The following is a 21,919-nucleotide window of genomic DNA, read 5'->3' as shown; positions in this document are numbered from 1 at the left end:
GTATGGGGGCTGTCAGGGTAATTTTTGGTTGATGGATTTACTGGCGTCCAAGGGTAGATGGGCTGCTGGGGGCTCTCCTTCGTGATCACAGAAGATGCTTTCCGTGGTCGGACTAGAAGGTTGGCTGATCGGCTGCCAGGGGCTCACATCTGCTTTATGTGAGCCACTCACGTGTGTAGTAATTTCAGCATGTCTACGATGACAGGGAGCCGGGACGCTAACATTTATAAGAACAGGCTGTGTCACGGTTTTGTGCGTGGGCCTAAATTTGGCCTGAGACTTGCTTTCATTCTCAGGAACCACCTAATGGTGAGGTCAGAAGGAAGGGTATGCCTGTATCTCTCGCTTCTAATGACATTGTCAAAACAAAGAGAAAGCTGTGAACGGCCCAGTGGGCTGTGCCAGGGCACAACTGATGCTCTGAGTTTTGTTAGTAAGGGGCTATCTGTCCATAGATTCCAGAAAGGGATTGCACCCGAAATGGATGTTCCCCCAGAAACAAGCCAATAATATTGTGCATTTAGCATAATTTTTCCTAATCGAATGAGGAACCTAGGAAGAAGTTAAGATTTATAATCTAGAGTTTAAAATCTCCTTCCATAGATCACGCAGTTTGACGTGCTAAGGGTCCCTGTCTTTTTCTCGAATGGGAAGAGCTGTGTGGCACATGATTCCCCAGACTCCTCTGCAGTCTGGGTTACAGTGAACGCCCCCTCCACCCCCCACCCCCACCCCCGGACCCCGGGAGCTGGAGCCACGCACCTGGAACAGTTGGCGATCTCCATGCGGGGGCCCTCGCACTGCCAGCCGCCACACCGGGGGGCCGGGCTGTCGCAGGAGCGGGAGCGGCAGAGGCAGGTTCCCACGGCGCTGCCGTCCGCGTGCGTGCAGGGCGACCACGGGGACCAGGCGCCGAAGTGGCCGTCCACGGTCAGATTCCTCGTCTAGGACGCAGACGCAGGGGAGGGTGTCAGACAGGGTCACGGCCGCGACCATCGCGGAGGAAAACGAAAGGTCTCGCACGACGACGACAGAACCCACTTAGGAGAGTTAATATCACAACGAAAGGGACGGACGGGGACGGATTTCAAAAGAAAGCAGCTGAGGTCCCCGGTGGAGATGATGATGGATGGAGTGGAGGAGGGGGGAAGGGCTAGGGAGAGGAGGAGCCAGGAGAGAGGAGGAGGAGGAGGAGGAGGAGGAGGAGGAGGAGCAGAGAGAGAAGGGAGGGAAAAGGGAGCCGACGGCCCGACCAGCAGGCGACGGCCCGAGCGGCAGCTAATGCGAGAAACCCAAGGAGCAAGAACTGGAGTGAAAAATCACAGGTGTAAAATCCTGCTGCATTTGTAGGCGCCTTCAGAAAACGAAGGATCGGTCAGCTAGGTGTCCTTTAAGATCTGGCCTGCCTCAAATGTCATCTCAAACGGACAACATGTAACTTGTCAAGGGGCTGGCATAGTGACTTCAGTCTCGTTAAAGGCCCATTAGAAGTAAAAATGCAGCACGGATCACACGGTAACAATACTGAGTTCCATCTTGGCTTCCCAAACCCAAATACGGTTTCATGTGCTTCCCTCAAGCATCCACACGGCGCTCTTCCTCAGACAAGACCTGATCTAGACGACAGGGACCTCGGTCCTCAAGTGCCCGCAGATGGGCAGCCTCCCCACCTGGCCCCCAGCACAGAGGTCGCTGTTTGGCAGGTTGGGAGTGGGGAGAGAATAGGGCAGAAGTTCTCACGGAGGCATAAGAAGAAGAGAAGCTTCTACTGTTTGGGGGCATTTTCACTTGAAAATATTTCACGACTTTTATTCAGAGTATTGACAGGTTTGGCTCATTGACTGGATTTGTACATGAACGGTGGAAAGAGGGCTTGTCAGAGCATGGGACTGGATCGTGTCATGTGGCACCATGGCTGTGTCACGTGGTACCAGGCTGCTCTGTGTATGATGTAGGGGCATGAGGTTCTGCCTGTGAACACCCCAAACACAGGCATGCACACATGCTCACACACACTCATGCACTCAAATACACACACTAACACACACAGTCACATACGTGCTCACAATACACACACACACGAACACACACATACTCACACAACTCACACATGTGTACGCGCATGCATACACATGCACATACATGTGTGCATGTACACACAGCATACTCACACACACACGTGTGTACACACAATATATTCACACACGTGCACTCACACACATGAGCATGTGCATGCACACACAATACACTCACACTCACAATATACTCACACACATGCACACACACAATACAGTCACGCACACATGCACACACACATCATAGCTCATGAGAAATAGTGCAAAAACCTAGAGCTTAAAAGTAAATTTTTAAAGCAAAATAACGAGAAAAAATCTAAATTGTACATTTCCTCAAAATATTAACATCTATGTAATTTAACACATTCGCCCTAAAATTTTACATACAAATCTTCCTCTTCCTCTACAGGCCTGCTTTTCTGTAGACTAGATTCCAGCCCAGCCCAGAAGGAGCCAGAAGGTTCTCGAATATTACTGGAGTGTCAGGAAAAGGGAGCCTCACAAAGTATGAAACATCATATGATGTCATGATAGAGGTGGAGTCACAGAGACGAAGATCTAGGTCTTAAGCGATCGCACTTAGGCCGACCCTGGCAGGAGACAGAAGCCACAGTGCACGCCGCTTTGAAGAACATGCAGTGAAGGCCGTCTGGGGAGAAGGGTGGGCGTTGTGGGCTGGGTTAAGGGAACCATCGAAATATGCTGAAGCCACCACGAAGGACAACGCGGGGAGCTGTGACTAGGCTTCCCCTGTCTGGAAGACGGGGTGGAGGCTGGGGGCGGCGGTGCTGAGTGAGGGGTGGGGCTGGGGAAGGGGTGCCTGCAGGGGCATGAAGCCCCTCAGGAGCAGGGGCCTGAGCCGAAGGAGGGCAAGGAAGAAGCAGCCCAGTCTCCCACCTCCTTTTTTTTATGCCTACAGCACCTGGTCTTCCTAGGTGGTCTCCCATCCAAGTACTAACCAGGCCCGACCCTGCTTAGCTTCCGAGATCAGATGGGATCAGGCTTGCTCAGGTTGGCATGGCCATAGACCAGTCTCCCTCCTCCTGTCCATGCCTTGGGTTGACTGACCCCCAAGACAACAAGACAGCAAGAAAGCCTGGGAGGGGAGAAAACAGTCTGGAAGGGAGGAAGGTCAGGCCCTTGGAGCAGAGTGGGTGGGGAGGGGGCATGGGGGCCGACCAGACCAGCACAGCTACTGACATCACTGCCGTGATAGGCTTAATGGGACACTGCCCTTCCGTTTGATGGTGCTGAGTGAATGAAGGTAGAAACAGAAATCGTTCAGAATGCCCGGAGAGGACATTTTATGATGGAAATATAGACGTTGGCAAACTGAAAAAATAAGCCTCGTGGAAAGGGAACCGCGGGTCACGAGTCGAACTTTCAGCCGGGGCAGCTGGATGTATCAGTAGGATGAGAGGAAAGAAATGAATGTAGGGAAGGTACGAGCAGGAACACCGAGAACGAGAAGAGAACGAGGCAGACGGACAGACGGCAGACGGGACAGACGGCAGACGGACAGACGGCAGACGGACAGACGGCGGATGGACATGGAGAAGAGGAGCTCGAGTGGCTGCCCCAATTCCTGACAGCTTCGAGGTTCCCGTTTTACTCCACGTGCTCCCTAAAATACAACTGTCCTGCAGGGAAACTCAGAGCCTAAGGCCAGAGCCTTATGAAAGAGGCGCTCTGGAGGACGGGCTCCGCCGTCATCACGGGAATGATCCCTCAGCGCTCCTTGGGGCGCAGGCACCCACGCCAAGGAGTGTCCATGACCTTGAACGGGACAGGCCCTGGACAGGGGGCAGATCCCGGCTGCTCTAAGCCAGGCGTGGCAACCTCATTCACCGGGCCAGGGCTGGGTCTAAGAACGATCATGTGACCTGATTCCGGCCAGTGACACTCAGAAGACACTGCAAGAGGCTTCCACAAATTATTTTCCTTCAGTTACGAGCAAGATGCTCTGCTCCTTCTCGGCCTTCCCGCTTTGGGCTCTGTGATGGGAGGATGTGGTGGATGCTTTGTGTTCCCAGGAGCAGGAGGAGGCTTGAAATAAGATTGCCGCTCACCAGCGCCTCCCTAAACTGGGCAGGATCAGCCCTGAAACTGCTGCGTCCCCATCATCGACAGGAAAACAGTCATTTTTAAGGCTCTGCTCATGGGAAATTCAATTTCTGTTAGGTAAATGCAGTCCCATTGGACAAAACCTTTATATACTACTTTTAGAGAAAAAGTAAACTATAAGGAGATTTTTATAAAATTGCCAAAGACTGCACAGCTAGCAATTTGGAAGGCGTGATTGGAAATGCTGATTGGTTTGCCTTTTCCTTGTCAGGGGACCAGGGTTCCTCAGCCTCAGTGCTGCTGACATTTCGGCTGGATGATTCTCTGTCATGGGGACTACCCCGTGCATCGGAGGGTGTCTACTGACACCCCTGGCCTCCACCCTCTAGATGCCAGTATCCCCCCCGCCTCAGGATGTGACAACCATTTAGCAATGTGACATTGCTAAATGTCCCTGGGGACACCTCCAGCGAAGACCCAGAAGACCCACGTCACTAGACACTCAACCCTCTCCTTCTCCCACTTAGAGCACTGGTGTAAGATTATAGCGCCTCGGGCAAAGAGATGCTCTGAATGTTCCCTTTCTAAGTATATGGACCGGCAAGATGAGCTGAAAAGAGCTACGCAGGGCAAGAAAAGAAGAATTTGGAGTGACGGTTCGGGAAAGAATGGAGGGGAACGAGGAAGAAAAATAGAGCAGTTAGAGCCACCAGAGCACTGGAAAGGTAAGGAGCCGCTGTGGGCCAATCGTTACTGGGAGTGTGCCGTGGTGGGGCTCAGCAGCAGAAGAAGGGGGGCTGCGTTTTTCAGCCATGAGGGGTAGCTGCAGACTTTGAGGGGCACTATTTTCAATTCAGGGACATTGCTGTTGGTTCTATTAAATGTCAGAGCAAGAAGCACGTACAGTATTCATACAATAACGTGGGGGAGGGCCGTCCGCATCGCATTTAACCGCACACTCGTTTCGACCCCGAGTGTCATAGTTTGCGAATTTGCCTCGGAAACAGATTTGTGAATAATGGGGTAGGTTCTGCTGCTTCAATTTTTTATCTGAGTAAATATTTTTAAATTTTCTTAGCTTTCCTTGAACAGAAATAAAGCTGTCTAGAAGAAATTCTCTATCATTGTGCTAACTTCTAGGTTTCTGCCAGGCAACTTTCTACTTGGAGTATGCGCTTGATATTATTAAACACTGAGTACCAGAGCAAACCACACATAGTTTAGAGGATGCAGCCACCGAGCTGAGTGATGTGCACGTATCGACTCCTGGAATCTTCCCAACATCCCCACTGTCTACATCCCATTTTACAGGTAGGAAAACAGTCTCAGATGTAGCTCAATTTGCTCATACTTACGCTGGTTGCAAAAGACTCAAGATCATTCTAAACAAGCTGAGTCCAGAGCCTACGATCTCAGCCAATTTTTTCTGTAATGAAATTCTTAGATCTTTCTTTGATGGGAGTCTCATGGAATTCAGCTTCATATACTTGCACCCCCCAATTCTGTAATAGCAAGGTTCCCCTCACCTAGGAAATAATGAGTTTCTAAGAGCTAGCCAAGGAAGAGGCAGTTTTCGTTAGCAAGCATAATCCATAATACTGTTTTGATTCATCTGTGTTCAATTCATTAATTCTCGACTAACCAAGGATATAGATGCATTTGATGAATACAGAGGTCCCTGGAGCCTAACTTTAGGCATTAATGTCCTCCAGCCATCATTCTCTAATGACTATATTGAAGTCTTATATTTTCTATTAGGATATTTTTTCAGAAGTTAAAAGATCTTTCTTTATTTTCAAAGTTGCATGTACCTTTTGTCAGAGGTTGTAAGAAAACAGGATATTGGATACGGTCCTTGAAAAGGCTTGTCTTGTGTTATAACATCAACTCACTCTCATCCCTAAGTCTATCTCTATAGATGAATTACACAAAGGAAACATAACACCTTTGAAGAAAACTAAGCTGGAGTGCTGTGTGGCCTCTGATAGGATGGGTGAATAGAAGCAATCTTTATTTATTGGCTCTGAGTCCTAGTTCTTTAATCTATAAGATGAAAGCAGTGACATTTATCTTTGAGGGTCATCAAAAACCTTAAATGAGACAACCCATTGAAAATTGCCTGACACGGCACTGAGCATATGGTCTAGACACACAATTAACCTTAAATTCCTTTTCCTTATTTTACAGTAGACTTCTTTTTTTAAATCAACTCTTATGTAACACTTGTTATGTAAGATAATGTACATAAAATATTTAGTCTGAGAATTGATACATAGTAAATGCTCAGTAAATACCATGATTATCCTAGAATCTCATCCCTATTTTTAAAGCCCTGTGCAAAGCAATAGGAAACAGTGTAGGGCCAATAATTGTACTCGAATTGCCAAAAATATCTATAGTAGATTACATTACAAAATTTATAGACCCATAGGTGCTTATTTGCTGTGTGCAGTTTGCTAATGATTGCAAGGCGTATTTTGGAACAGGGACTCAGCGTATGATATCACATGACATGATAAGCTGGTAATCATGTGCCCGCGAAGGATGGGGACAGCGTTCGTGCATACATAAAGCCCAGGTAGGTTCGGGACTATGCTCTCCTTTTTAAACAACGTGACAAGTCACGTAGGACATATATATTATTGGAACCACTCTGGATATGTCGATTTAGATCTAGATCAACACTTCATATCTCTTAAACTGAGAACAACGTTTGCAGTTACATGCATAGAAACAAACAGGACATTAATCAATATGTCGGTCTACTACTGCCCTGTCTCCTAGATGCAGAAATCCATGAGCATTCTTAAACAGGGACCCTTTGGTGGGAAATAGGTCTCAAGCTGCAGAGGGTCCAGGAAGCTTCTGGGGGTCCCATCACCTATTTGAACTCTCTGGAGGGCTAAGGATCTAAGCCACAGACGGCAGCCTCTGCGCGAGGGGCAACTGACTTCAGGGAGCTCAGTTGTGCTACATCGTTTGTGCAAGGTGTGTGAAGCTTTACAAGGTGGGTCCCCACAGGAGAGTGTGATGTCACCGTTGGCACATTCAGCATCCCTCTGGCTTGACTGAGCAGCACGTAACGGGACTCTGCTCATTATCCTACTGGGGCGCAGGATGCTTCTGTCTCATTCAAAAATCCCTCACCTTATAAAGCTTAATTTCCTTTGGATAAGGATATGTAGGTAAAGAAAGAAAAGCATTTAGCTGATTGCAAGATATATATGTATAACATACATTACATATGTCCATATATATGTGTGTGTGTGTGTGTGTGTATATATACATATATATACAAATATATATATATATATGTACATATGTAATGTACAAATATATATATATATTTGACGTCTCTGAAATCAATTGGCATCTTGCAATCCATGGCGACATTGTTTTCTTATAAAACTGTAGTATACTTCATGACATATCAGAAATGATGAAATATGGTAGATTTGCCAACAAAATTAAGCTTTTCTCCATTTCAGTCCAAAAAAAAGAATATAGAAGTAAATTCCATTTTTAATAACCTTTAAACATATCTAAGACTGCTCTATATAAATGCTAATAATTTTCATCTCGTTCATTTATTTCTAAGATTTTCGTAGAAAAGGATGTATAATTAAAATAGCAGTTGGGTAATATGGGATTTTCCATTTTCCACATGGTAGCCTACACATATCAGAAAAGTCTAGGGTTTTATTTCCTGTGCTTTGCGCTAAGTGACATAATTTATTCTCTGCTGTTAGATGCTTTCCATATTGGTAACTTATTAAAAGTGTATCTTGATATATGACACAATATATAGGGTGAGAGCATAGGGATGGTTTTATATAATGAAATCATCTTGCAGCAGAAAACAAAAAATCTCTTGTTATGTGTATTTCACAGACAGTGCATCAGAGACCACGTCTCACTATATTTTTAAAGCGGAGTCAGTGGAGGGACAGTGAGGGCAAATTCACATCACCCTCGGACCTTCGTGGGTTATAACAGTAACTGTCCTCCCAGAAGCAGTGACAACGTCAGCGACAATCCTCTGGTCACTTATTAAATACTAGATCCTCTCCGTTTTTTGACTGTAGAAATGTACTAGATGCATATTGTTACAAACCAAGCAGGTGAGTGTATCTTTCCCATGACTCAATTAAGCATGTCTCAGACATCCACTGAAACAGGGGTCCCCACCCCCTGGGCTGCAGATTGGTACCAGTCGGTGGCCTGTTAAGAACCGGGTCACACAGCAGGAGGTGAGCAGCAAGCCAGTGAGCGAAGCTCCATCTGTATTTGCAGCCGCTCCCCAGCGCCAGCATCACCGCCTCAGCTCCGCCTCAGATCCTCAGGCGTTAGATTCTCATAGGAGCACCGGGCCCTGGTGCCAAAAAGGTTGGGGGCTGCTGCACTAAAACAATCATGGGTCCTAGACCAGTGGCTCCTTATGTAAGAAGAACTGCTATTGTATTCTTCTGCCCTTTTGATCATTAAAAATTCAAAGTTGAACACCTACAAGATGTGCCGATTCTTCTAAAGTAGGTGTCCGTGCACCAGAGCTGCAGTGCAGAGGCTGCACGTGGCTTTCCCTAGCTGCAGAGAATCTAAGGTGAGCACCTTTGCTGAGACATGGGACGGGACTCAGAATAAAAACACTGGCATTTTTAAAATCGACTTCAAGAGACACTGCAGAAAAGTTTGCTTCCCAAATGAGAGATCTGAAGCTAAATAACCCGAACTCCCTTGCGAAGCTTTGCTCAGAGTCTGCTGAGGTTATATACACACCTTTGCTGTGAAAGGCTTTGATCACGTGCCAACATCTGGGGAAGGACACTGGTTTCGACAGCCCCGGCCTTCCTAACATCGCAAGGCCTGGTTTTCCCACTTACAAATGGAAGGGCAAGCGTCGTGAACACGGGCTTTAGATAATGGGAACAGCAGGCGCCTTAACAGGAAGCAGACTGACTGTTCACACGCCTCGAGCAGTTCAGTATCGAAGAAACAGCATGGATTTCAAATATCGGAATGTGTCATGTCCCCTCTCACCCCTGTCTTGCAGAAATATTCCAGAACGGACTCACAGAGATCAGCAGTGATGCCGCAGCAAGGCGACTTAATGAACTTACAAATGTGTGGGAGCAAAGAGCTGTTGCTTATATTCTCTGGGAATGGAAAAAAGACTGTGAGAGTGGTCGATAAGGGTTCTAAAGACAAAGAGAAAAACCGACAAGCCGGCTCCTGCAAGTGAGGACCCGAGCGGATAAATCGGCAGAGAGAAATGAGGGATCTATCTGTTTTCTTGGATCAGGGAGTCTGACTCTAAATGCAAGAGAGTTTCTCCTCATTCTGCAGAAGTCACCATGGGAGGGTGCATGAAGCCCTCCCTCCCCGACCTTGCCATGACCCTGAGCAGGATCTACAAGACTGTACCACGTGGGGTTCAAGGGTAATGTCTATTTGTTTTTTGAAAACCTCTGCTTATCTCAGCTTCTGGAATTATAGTTCCCTGGGGAAATGGATGGGTGTGGATGTTCCTATTTCATCAATGCTACGAATGGTGAAATAGTCCACACCAAACTCTAGAGAAAAAAAAATTCAAGAATAAAATAGAGATATTACATTCCGTTTTCTCTTCTAAGCAGACGCAGAGCTTATGCCTGTGTCTCGGTGACTCTCCTGCAAGCTAAGAGTCGCCTGAACTGAGAGAGCACAGACTGGGTGTGCAGGAGAGGGTCAAACATGATAACGTGTGGACATCGTTCATGCACGGGGTGTGACCACAGGGCAGCGGGGTTCCCCGGACGGTGTGTTCTGCAGCCCGAGGACGCGGCCACTTACGGGGCAGGTGGAGATGGTCTGCTCCCACTGGGTCATGCTCAGGCTCTCCTCCAGGCTTGTGCATTTCTTCATTGCCACGTCCCAGCCGCAGTATGGGTCCTGGGCCCCGATGCAGGCACTAGAAACAAGCACCAGAGGGTCAGCAGAGAGGCGGCTTCCCCTGCAAAGGCAGGTGCAAGTTGAGGTGAGCCCAGCCCTCGCGAGCCAGCATGGGAACCAGCTATGTAAACAGCATTTCGGTCTGCACCTGAGAGAACTCGGCTATTTGCACACACCAGCAGGACCCGATTTGAATTAAATAATTTTCATTGAAATATCTACATTTTTTTTCTAAGATAGAGGGCAAATGACTACCTGTGTCCACGGGAGCCTTTTGGTGTCACTGATACAGCTAACTCAGAATTTTGCGATGCTCTAAAATACTAGTTGTTACCACCACCATCACCGACATTACTGTTGTCCCCTTAAACACAGGCATTGTTTGTCAAACGCCTATTGTGACATACCAAATTATATCATTGAGACACAAACAACTTTTACAGGGAGGTATTATTATTATTATTATCTCTTTATCATCACCATAATCATATTACCATTGCTCTCATCAACACCTTAATAATAGATATTACTTGTTGAACACCTACTGTGGTATATCAAATTATTATATCATTTAGACACCTAAAAAGCTCTAATGAGGAAGGTATTATTTTTATTTTATTGATGAAAACACAAAGAAATAACATTTATGAAATTGGCCCAAGTGCAAGCAAATACACGCAAAACCCTGCAACGTAGTTAGTTCGGATTTAAAAAAATAAGGAAGTCTTCTTTTTGAGCATCGTGGCTTAAACATGTATTAAAATTTTCAATTTAATAGTAGCTTAATCTAGCTCTGTCTATAACCTCCAACGTGTTCTATCAGAAGTCCTGTAGCAGGTGGATATTTCGTTTCAGCTTTGTTTGTAGGAGTTTGTACACAATGGGCGTTAGACAAGATTTTGATTCCTATGTTACAAGTATAACAGAAGGCAGATGTGCAGAGGGAGGAAGCAGTGACTAATACAATGACCGAAATGATACAGAAGGTCACCCCACAGGCGAGCAGGGCGTTGAACACCTGGGGATCCTGGGAATTCTCTCCCTGGAGGGGCCAAGGCGGGCAGGGAAGCAGGAAGTGGAGGTGAGCGAAGGCAGGCGAGTGTGGCATGAAGTTTTCATGGCTCCCCAGGGTTGGGAGGGAGAATATGTTATGTTACCGAATAGTCAAGCGCGGGGCCAGCAAGGTGGTATAAACAATAATGCCGTTAATATTAATGATGTGAAATAATGCTAATTAACACATCAAATATGTTAACCGCGTGCAAAGCATTGTTCTAAGAACTTGAGCTCTCTCCGTGCATTGAAACCTTTTAGAACCTTATATATAGTACCTCAAATAGCTACTACCTTTATTCTCACTGAAAAACTAAGAAACTGAAGCAGAGAAAGAAGTCCCGCAGCTGCAGAAGATATGTCTAAAGACAATAAATCAAGCGAGAGAGGTAAAAAATTATTACGTTACTATGCAGTTATTACTTATCGACCACCCGAAAAGTTCAAACAAATGGTTAAAACTGGTGCTTCTCTCGGCAGAATTCGGCCAAAGGGGCAAGGGGTGTAACACGATTACCTGTCACCATCACCTCATTATAACTTTTCGATAAGTGACCCCGCACACGTTAAAAGGTAAACAGAGGCACGTTCAAGCTCCCGAGGGTCTGCTTTGCATATGCCAATTCGAAAGGGCAGCGCCAAGTCCAAAGTGGTGACGAGGCTCCACCCACAGGAGCTGGGGGCAGGTGTTATTTGGGACAGTGGTTAGTTGGCTGTTTGCGACAGGGTCGTTTCGTTTTCTCAGGCTCTGATACACTGACTCTGGCTTACGTAGGCCTTGGAGCCACCTCAGTCCAATGGCTTCCGTTCAATGACACATACACTTTCATGCAAAACAAACAGACAAACAAAACGGTTATAAAGAGTAACGTGAAAGCCTTCCTTCTCCAGAAGTAGCGACTGTTCACACTTATATATTTATAAATTAAAATTGCAAAAAGGAGAAAATTCCTCCAACTCCCTCACTTTGCCCTGGACGGCCCCTTGCGAAGTTACGGGGAGAACCCAGAAAATGTCACTGGTTACACGGAATGTTTTAAGCTGTTTTAAATGAAAAGCTGCTGTCAAAACACCTCTTTCTTCTGAAAATGCTGATGGTTTTGCATATTCTTAACTTATCCCTTAAAATATTAAAACTTCTCTACAAACATGTCTATTCATTAAAAATACCAATTTTATGTAAATGTTTTCTTCGCTCAAAGTATTTCAAAACATGGGCAAAATTCTGATGAGCTTTACCTTTTTTCTAAATTATACTTTAAGCAAAATTTATTATGTTTTGGAAGGCGGGTCTTTGAAAGAGACCATAGGAAAATCACTCACTCCTGTTAGTGAAGCCATCGCGAGAGTGGGTTTTCTTTACTCCACTTTGGAAATAATTTTCGTTGTATGATGAAACTTTTGAATATTTTTTTTCCTGATTCAGTTAATAACCTTACATTATTCTCATTTGATATATGACCCTGGTACTTGAGAGTTTGTGAATTCAGAAAACACATTGGGGGGATCGTTTTATGAACTATATAGATGTCTAACCAATGTACTGCATACTTGAACTAATTAAAATAAATAAATTAAAGGAAAAAAAAAGAAAAAAAGCATGTTGGTCAGAACCCGAAGATATAATTTAAAAACTCATTTATCGAGAGTACATCGTAGAACTAGATGCACAGTAAGAGAGAAGTCTTGCTTCTAGAAGAAGGATAAACTGTTTCCTTTTTACAAGGCTACATTTTTATCTATCTAAACTCTTTCTTTACATTAGAAAGTTGGTGATTACGTTTTTCTAATTTAAGTAATAGGAAAAATAAGTATATTATTAAAATCTTTTTATTGTATTTCTGGAAAATTAAAGCTAATTCTGAATATGATCCCCTTGCATGTCAGATTGTCTAAGTGAGGATAACGTTATCTGGCTTGTTACTGTCATACTAATTGTCATGACATCCATTTACTTTTGATATTAGGAATTTTTGCCACAAAAAAAAACACGGATTCGTTAAACATGGGATGTTAAAAGTGTTCAATCATTCGTTTATCCAGAATATACTCAAGCGCATTTGCCATAAATGAACTAGACTTTGAAGGTGTTGGGTGTACTGTGGCAAACCAAACAGTCATTGTATCCAAAGAACTCACTTTTTAGAAAAGGAAAGAAACATTAAACAGTTACACCGATAAATATCAACAACCAGTTGCAAAGAAAAAACCAAAAAGGGGAACCCCCATTTAGATGGACGGGTCTGGGGTCATGGAGTACTTGGGACTGGCATCGGAACTGGGACCAAGGAGATGCATGAACTCATCCACTGGCGGCGTATCGCAGGACCAGGAGATGCTGGCAGCGCGATCAGCATGGAGAACCTGCTCGGGTGGGAGGGAACTCAGTGTGAAGAAACGAATAAACAGAGGGTTTGGTAGAAGCTTGAGAAGAACCTCGGGGCCTGGAGCGCTAAGACTTAGGGTTTCCTTGTAAGTGTGGCAAACTTCAAAGGGCTTCCCAAATACTGTCCAAAGCACATAGCAAATATCAGTGTTTATTTCTACTCTCGTTATGATGATAGCGGGATAGATCAATTTATCCGTCACAAATGAAACTTGCTTTAATTCCTGACAATCTGAGGTATCATATACCTACCCACTATGGTAGCACATACTCAGAATCTGCTTTTAAGAACTGCATTAAAAACATTATCTTACTAAAAATAAGGTGAAAAAATAATTAGACCTTCCCGAGGAATACATTCTAAGAGATCCACAAATCCTTCAATTGGTAAATCCGACTGGAACATGTATTTGCTTCAGCTTCCTCCTTACATAAAACCGGGATGATAACACTAGCCTCAAAGGACTGTTTAGAGGATTAAATTATATTAAAGATAAATACCATATGATTTCACTTATATGTGGAATCTAAGGAACAAAAAGAACAAACTGATCAAAAGCAGACTCACAAATTTATAGGACGACCTAGTGAAAGACAGAGGGGAGGAGAGTCGGGGGTCTGGGAGAATGGGGTGAAGGGTTAAGAAGTACAAATTAGTAGTTGATAAATGGTCACGGGGGTGGGGAGCATGGCGTAGGGAACGCAGTCAGCATTAATGTATCGGTTAGGTGAAGAGTCAGAGGAGAGAGAGCAATTAGGGGGATCATTTTATAAACTATACAAATGTCTAACTAATGTACCGTATACTTGAAACTAATAAAATAAAAAAAAAAATTAAATTATATTATGGAGTAAATAAGAAAAAGGTTTTATGCATATAGTTATTCTAATTAACCTCTAAACACTACAAATTATGTTATCAATTTCTAGGGTGTATGAAAACATTCTATACCAAAAATACTAAATCTGTGAGTGCCATGGGCGATGTGGGACACCACAACATATTCCATTAAGTGGTGCAAAGTATCTCAACTACAAGTTTAGATGAAGTACTGCATGTGCAAGGCACACTGCCCTGTAATTAAGACACAAAGACCAGGAATGGACTTGCGGTCCAGTTAGGGAGGAAGAATACACTCATGACTGGTGCCCGCCAACAACAGAGTGAGGGATAAGTATTAAGTGACAAGTTCAGACATTAGTGCTACAGGACCCCGAGCGGAGAGAGGTGGGCCAGGGGAGTTCCAGGAAGAGGGACATGTAGGTCGGCCTTCGAATGAAGCTGAGGTTTAGCTGAATGAGAAGCACATCCCTAGTCAAGATGGCCCCCGGAAGGATGTCCTGGAGTTGTGTCCACACAGGATGATCAGCAAGCTGAGCAGAGCAGCTTGGCTGGACTGAGGCTTCCTTAATGCTGCCGAGAAGTTAATTGATGGGCAAAAAAGTTGGGGTTTTGCTTAAGCGAGGGAAATTGGGCTGTGGTGTATAGGATGTGTCAGATAGCAAAATCTACTAGAAAAGATTAAGAAAAACTAAAACACAACACGACTGTAATAGGATTTTTAAAAGTTAGGACATATGCCAAGTAAACAAAGATATAATTACTAATAAGAATACATGTTTATACTAATTATATATAACTTGCTAAAGGAATTTAATAATAATTCATGCTACATACTATGATTTGCAGATGAAATTAGTGAACTAGTGTTTCGAGTAGACACTAACTTTTAACTTATTAAAAACTATTCACTATTGGCTTATCATTAAAGACATCAATTAAATATGATGAGAATTTTTCACATTTCAGTTCTCATTTAATATTAAATTAAATAATTGACCTGTACTGCCAGTAATATCAAGCAAATGGATTTTAGTTAAAATCTTATGATGTGGATAATAAGTTTTAAGTTTTCCTGAAAAATGTGTTTTAAAACTGAACGAGATTGATACAAATTTCACATCACAAGACAAGGAGGCCCATCTCACCACTCTTATTCAATATGGTATGGCAAGTCCTAGCCAGAGCGATCAGGCAAGAGAAAGAACGAAAAGGCATCTGAATGGGGAATGAAGAAGTCAAACTGTCACTTTTTGCAGATAACATGATTCTCTACATAGAAAACCCTAAAGACTCCACCAAAAACTATTAGAAACAATGAACAAATGCAGTAAAGTTGCAGGATACAAAATCAGTATTTAAAAATTCATTCTATTCTTATCTATTAACAATAAAATTTCAGAAAAAGAAACAAAGAAAAAAAAGTCCTTTTGCAATTGCGACAAAAGGAATAAAATATCTAGCAATAAACTTAACAAAAGATGTGAAGGTCATATACACCGAAAATTCTAAGATATTATTAAAAGAAGTTGAAGAAGACACAAAGAAATGGAAAGATATTTTATGTTCATAGATTGGAAGAATCAATATAGTTAAAATGACCATATTACCCAAAGCATTATGTAGATTCAATATAATCCCCATCAAAACACCAATGGCGTTTTTTAAAGAAATAAAACAAAAAATCATCGGATTTGTATGGAATCAAAAAAGACTCCGAACAGCCAAAGCAATCCTGAGAAAAAGGGACGAAATTGGAGGTATCACACTGCCTGACTTCAAATTATACTTCAAAATGACAATAATCAAAACAGCATAGTACTAGCAGAAGAACAGACACAAAGACCAATGAGACAGAACTGAGAGCCCAGAAATAAACCCACATATATACGGGCAAATAATTTTCGACAAAGGAGTCAAAAACACAGTGGAGTAAAGAAAGCCTCTTCAATAAATGGTGCTGGGAAAATTGGAAAGCCACATGCAAAAGAATGAAACTAGACTGTTATCTGTCACTATACACCAAAAGTCATTCAAAATGGATCAAAGATCAAAACATAAGATCTAAAACAATAAATTGCGTATAAGAAAACATAGGTACTAAACTCGTGGACCTTGCTTTTAGGGAGAATTTTATGAATTTGAGCTCCAAGACAAGGGGCGTGAAAGCAGAAATAAATGAACAGATGATACCAAACTAAAAAGCTTCTGCACAGCAAGAGAAACCATCAACGAAATAAAGAGGCAACCAACCCAATGGGAGAAGGAATTTGCAAACGAGAACCCCGATTATGGGCTAACATCCAAAACATATAAATAACTCATACAGCTCAACAACAAAAATACAAATAACCCAATTAAAAAATGGGCAGAGGACCTGAACAGACACTTCTCCCAAGAAGACACACAAATGGTCAACAGACATATGAGAAGATGCTCAATTTCATGAACTATTAAGGAAATATTAATTGAAACCATGATGAGATACCACCTCACGCGTGTTAGAATGGCTGTCATCAACGGGACAAGTAGTAAGTGTTGGAGAGGTTGTGGGAAAAAGGAACTCTCATACACTGCTGCTGGGAATGTGAATTGGTACAGCCGCCATGGAAAACAGTATGTATATTCCTCAAAAAATTCAGAATAGAATTACCGTATGACCCAGCAATCCCTTTCCTGGGTATCTACCCCCAAAATTTGAAAACATTTATCTGTAAAGATATATGCACCTCTGTGCTCATTGCAGCATTAGTCACAGTGGCCAAGACATGGAAACGACTGAAGTGTCCTTTGAGAGAGGACTGGACAAAGAAGATGAGGACATATATCCAATAGCATGTTATTCAGCCATAAGAAGAGATAAAATAATGCTATGTGTGAAGACATGGATAGATCTTGAGATTATCATGCTAAGTGAAATAAGTCAGAGAAAAAGTTGAGAACCATATGATTTCACTCATAAGTGGCACATAAAGCTGAAAGCATTGAATGAACAAGACAAACAAAAACTCATAGTCACAGACAACAGTTTACTGGTTACCAGAGGGAAGTGGGGAAGGGGGTAGATGAAGGGTAAGGGGGACAAAATAGGATGGTGACAGGAGGAGATTTGACTCTGGGTGGTGAGCACTCGATGCAATATACAGATGACTCATCATTTAATTATACATTTGAAGTCTGTATAATTTTATTAACCAATGTCACCCCAATAAATTTAATATAAACAAACAAACAAATAAATAAAATAAATTTTACAAGTGAAGCATTTCGGGAAAATTAATAGTCAAAACAAATAGTGAAAAGGGTAGAGGGCATTTGAAACAAGCAAAACAAAAGTGTTTCTGGAATCTACTAATTGCAATAAGCAATTTATTGTTTCCGACATGATACAGACAGTCCCGTTTCACTTGCTCATCATGCACAGAAACTGGAACTGTTAATCTTGGCCTTCCCGTGGGCCTCAATTATCCTGAACTTTTCTCTAGAACAGACACAAAATCTTTCTGGAAAGATCAAGTCTGACCCCAGGACGAAGCTCTCTAAGGAAGGCAGCCTCCGCTGTGGCCAGTGTTGTACTCAGGGTCCAAAACCAGGGCAAAGGGGACACAGGGAGCACCCGTGGCCCAACAGGAGCCAGCAGTGAGGACCAGAAAAAGCTGAGTCCATGTGGCAACAGGGAAAGAAAGGAATCACTCGTCACCTCGCTCAGAGAAAAGCTCACTCTTTCGGTATCCACATTCTCTCTGTGTAAAACAGAGGTAAGCAGAGGTACCTCCACAGCCCACGCTCCCAGCCACCTCTCCTCCCTGGCCAATCAAGAATAGAAATGGAGGTGTGATCACTTCTTTGTCCATCTCGTGCTTCTTCGAGGGAAGCCCTTCCCTGAAAGAGGGTTTAATGGGCAGAATCAGAAGTCACAGGAGAGTTTGAAGGGTCGACAGTTACATCTGAGCAAGGCACAAGTTGTCAAGACATATGTCTTAGTTTTTATATAAAACCTCAGAGGACAGTAAGTCCAGAGAAAAAGAGTATATTATTCTGACTCCTTATAATTCACCCAACGTAACAGTTTGCCCAAGACTGAGTAGATAAGGCTGAGGCCAAGAGATGCTCATCATGGGCGAAGAGCACACACCCACCTGAGCAGAACCATGAGGGCAAGTGTTGCGTCTACATTGAGTGTGGATTCTCTGGTGCCCTCCCCGACCTGGTGGTGGCAGCAAAGGTGAGCACTTGGATCTCACACCTGGCCCTGCCCAGCCTCCATCAGCACCTGATCTCAGCTCCTCTTGCATGGATAGAGTGACACCTGCTCACCAGAGACAGGGGACTGCTGAATGGCTGCTGACAGATTCTCCCGCCAGTTGGACGGGACATCTGACATCAGTCAGCTACACACACAGAATGCGGTCATGACAGAATCTCACAAAGTGCCTGAAAATTCGCGCCCAGACAGACCAGAGCCAATTAAATGATTAAATGCAGAGCAGAAACTGGCCCGATGGGCTCTGCACCTCGCAGAGAATGCGGAGCCGCTCAAAGGCAGAACAGCAAATTCTTGACAGGTCTGTTTGCGTTCGGTGTGGTCCAGGGGCAGGGTGAAGCACCTCTGGGCAAAGAAGGCAGGACGCGTGTAGAAGAGCAGTTCGATTTATTTTAATCTCTTCTTTTGTTTTTTTTGTATTTGGTTTTGTCTTCCACATGGGACAGGAAAAATCTGAAGTCGTGTGTTCCAGAGTGATCAGGGACTCAGTGATGACCATCCCTTTAGGGACTGTTTTTAGTTCAACTTCTTGTTCTTAGAAAAAATCCTCCACATTGTAACAGTAATATAATCATGTCAAAGTATTTCACCGAAGAAGGAAAGAAAAAAATGGACTCAAACCTTGCAGGCAGGGGGAGGGAGTGGGCATTGCAGAAGGCAGGGCAGCCTTAGGCGTCACCTCTACTAGATGGTGCTCAGATATTTTCTCTGCGTTTATTGTCTACCCAAATCAAAATATTTGTTTATAGCATCACCGAAGGTGGATTCACCATGAAGCTAAGGAAGCTTTGCTTCCCGAGTTTTTACCTCTTTACTTCACAAGGCCCTGTAAGGCCCTGTGATTGGCCCTCGTCGTTCTGTATTTATAACCTGATATCCTCTTCCTCAGTGAGAACCCTCCCACGTGGTGTAAGCTTCAGGCCCCACGACACCTAAATTCCTCCCTGATTATTACAGTAACATGACTTATGTCTCTTAATTTACCGGTCAAGTTCATGCATGTTCATGTTCTAACATCTACACGTTCTGCCTGGTCCTTTTCAACCTGGCCAGGCCCCGGGCTTGCTAACCTGTGACTTTGCCGGAAGACCTCGTGTTTCAGCCCAAGCCCACCTGGGCCCCTCTTACAATGTGCTCTTCAAAGTCGTAATGAACATGTTGGTAAAAGAACTTTGTCTTTCGCCAATTCTATTTTTTTAAACAGTTGTGATGATGACATACACGTCTTCCTTTTTTCAAATTCTATCACGTCACACAGATGTCTTCATAGTTGTCATTTGATGGCTTCAGAATAACCCGCTGAGTGAATCATCTCTCGAATAAGTATATGATACCTTGGTGAGTAAGTCCCTTACTATTGGAAATTTAAGACTGGAACACTGCTTGTGATTCAGATATAACTTAAAAGGTAATTGGATGTCAGGCTCAGAGATTAGGTCCTACTGTAGTTCGGGATCAGACTGTAATGATAAATCGATTTTGGGATAAAGTCTCAGGCAACTCCAAGGCCCTTTGGCGCAAGTCCGCTATAGATATTCGGGGATTTTATTTATGCCAGAATTTCTCATTAGATTTTGAGCCCATGAAGACAGGGTCAGAGCCGCCTCATCCGTCATCTTCCACTCGGGGCCTGGCTGGGTGCTCGGCACATATTAAGTTCAATAAATATATTAGGAATGAATCAAATTCAGTCTTTAGAGGCTCCTCCAAAGCCAACGCAAACAAAAACCCAAGACACCGAGATTTGGAAAATATTAAATTCATTTTGAAGGGAGAATATTTAGTTTGTAAGCTGGGTACTTGTCAAAATGTCTTTCCGACTGTTTATGTGATTCGTAATCGAATGCACGTCGTGGGGATCCGGCCATTTCTCTCTAGAAGTTGTGTGTTTCTCCCGTCAGTCAGAGGCTGTCCTTAGAGAACATTTAATTAATAAAAGTGCCAGCCAATTAACTCCACCTTTTAAAACTTTGCCCTCTCAAGCAAGAAATGTCCTAATTTCCATACTAATTTTCTTAATGAGGTGTGGATATCGTTAACTGAATGACGCTCTCCCAGGCTAACGGAATGAAGGCTGACTCGATCCCATTCACGAACACAGCCCACGTCTTTGTCTTAACAGATTCATTTTTCCCTCCATTTCTGCAAAGCAAAATTTAAAAGGCATGTCTCAGGATTCTTCCAGGTCTCGGCTGTTCTCTCCCCGATTAGTTTTTATAATGGAGCAAAAACAAAACAGAACAGACACCTAAGTCCCAAAGGTTATCGATTCTTTGGCTAATGTTGTATCTCATTGCATTTTTTTGTAAGGGGAATTTTACTGTATCACAAGAATTAAGGTGCTTTTTTTGTTTTGTTTTGTTTTAGGTTATAAAGTAAAATAGCGGAGAGGGAAGAGGCAGGGTGTCTGTTTATTAATTCATAAATATTCACTGAGCTGGTCAGGGCCGGGCCCCATGCTCGAGGCTGCGGAGAACCTGGAGCACAGACAATGCAGGCCGTGGGCGCGAGGCGCCTGGGGCTGAGTGAAGCCTGCCAGCACGTGGCCCTCAGGATTCTCCTTTCTCCTCTGTGGCTGATGATTCTTTGGAGACTCTCTGATTCGGATCCACCCGTCACCTATAAAGAGTTCACTCTACAGCCTGATAGGTTTACTGATCTCATAACTATGGTGGGTGCCAAGTAAGAAAAAAAAAAAATGAATATGTGAGTTAAGTGTCAGAAGAGTAGAAAACATGATGTTATTCAGAAAATATCAGGGCACAGGGTTAATTTGGGTAATTTAAGAATAATGTCTATAATTGAGCACCGAATTATATAACTCAGTATCTCTAATGCCTGAAGGCACGCACACTCATTCGAAAGGCATATGTGATGACACCGAGTGACAGCCCGCCACCTAGAGTTTAGCTGAAATACAGCACAGGGGGATGTTCTATCCTGGCACCCTGGCGACTTTCATGTGCCCACATAGGGCAAAGCTCAGTCACGGCTGACCTAAGCTTGGCAGAAGGCCCTGTGACCCTCCGGGATGAGGAGCTGGCCAAGGCCATTTTCACCCCATCTCCCTGTCTTCCGGGGAGGCTGTCATCAGAGTTCTCATCGCTTCCAATTCCGATGGAGAATGAGGCTCGCGGCCCACCCCGCCCCCACCAGGGGACAGTGGCAGGCTCTAACACCCTAAGCTGCAGCACCAAGTGGCTCCACAGCAACGTGGTGCCCTGGTCCTTATGTTACATCGTCATCTGGCCCCTTTTGTCTAGGTGTCATCCTGTGGGAAAAGGGACACAGGACAGGAGCAGCCGACG

At 43.9% G+C, this 21,919-nt stretch overlaps 1 protein-coding gene and 1 non-coding gene across 4 annotated transcripts in view; both read right to left on the bottom strand.

Moving 5' to 3' along the window:
* SEMA5A (semaphorin 5A) overlaps positions 1 to 21,919 on the bottom strand; it is a 417,033-nt gene that overhangs the window by 70,807 nt on the left and 324,307 nt on the right. For all 3 annotated transcript variants that reach the window (XM_039842786.1, XM_039842784.1, XM_039842785.1), the window contains 2 exons: positions 9,969 to 10,086; positions 763 to 944 (listed from right to left, as the gene is read on the bottom strand). In XM_039842786.1, the coding sequence (XP_039698720.1) occupies positions 763 to 944; positions 9,969 to 10,086 (300 nt within the window). The remainder of the gene's footprint in view (positions 1 to 762; positions 945 to 9,968; positions 10,087 to 21,919) is intronic.
* LOC120586495 (5S ribosomal RNA) lies at positions 2,986 to 3,104 on the bottom strand. The gene has a single exon (XR_005648719.1). It is a non-coding gene; the product is annotated as a 5S ribosomal RNA (ribosomal RNA).

Source organism: Pteropus medius, unplaced genomic scaffold (assembly GCF_902729225.1).
Source record: "Pteropus medius unplaced genomic scaffold, Ma_sr-lr_union100, whole genome shotgun sequence".
Lineage (NCBI taxonomy): Eukaryota > Metazoa > Chordata > Mammalia > Chiroptera > Pteropodidae > Pteropus > Pteropus medius.
This window is presented reverse-complemented; position numbering and strand designations above follow the sequence as displayed.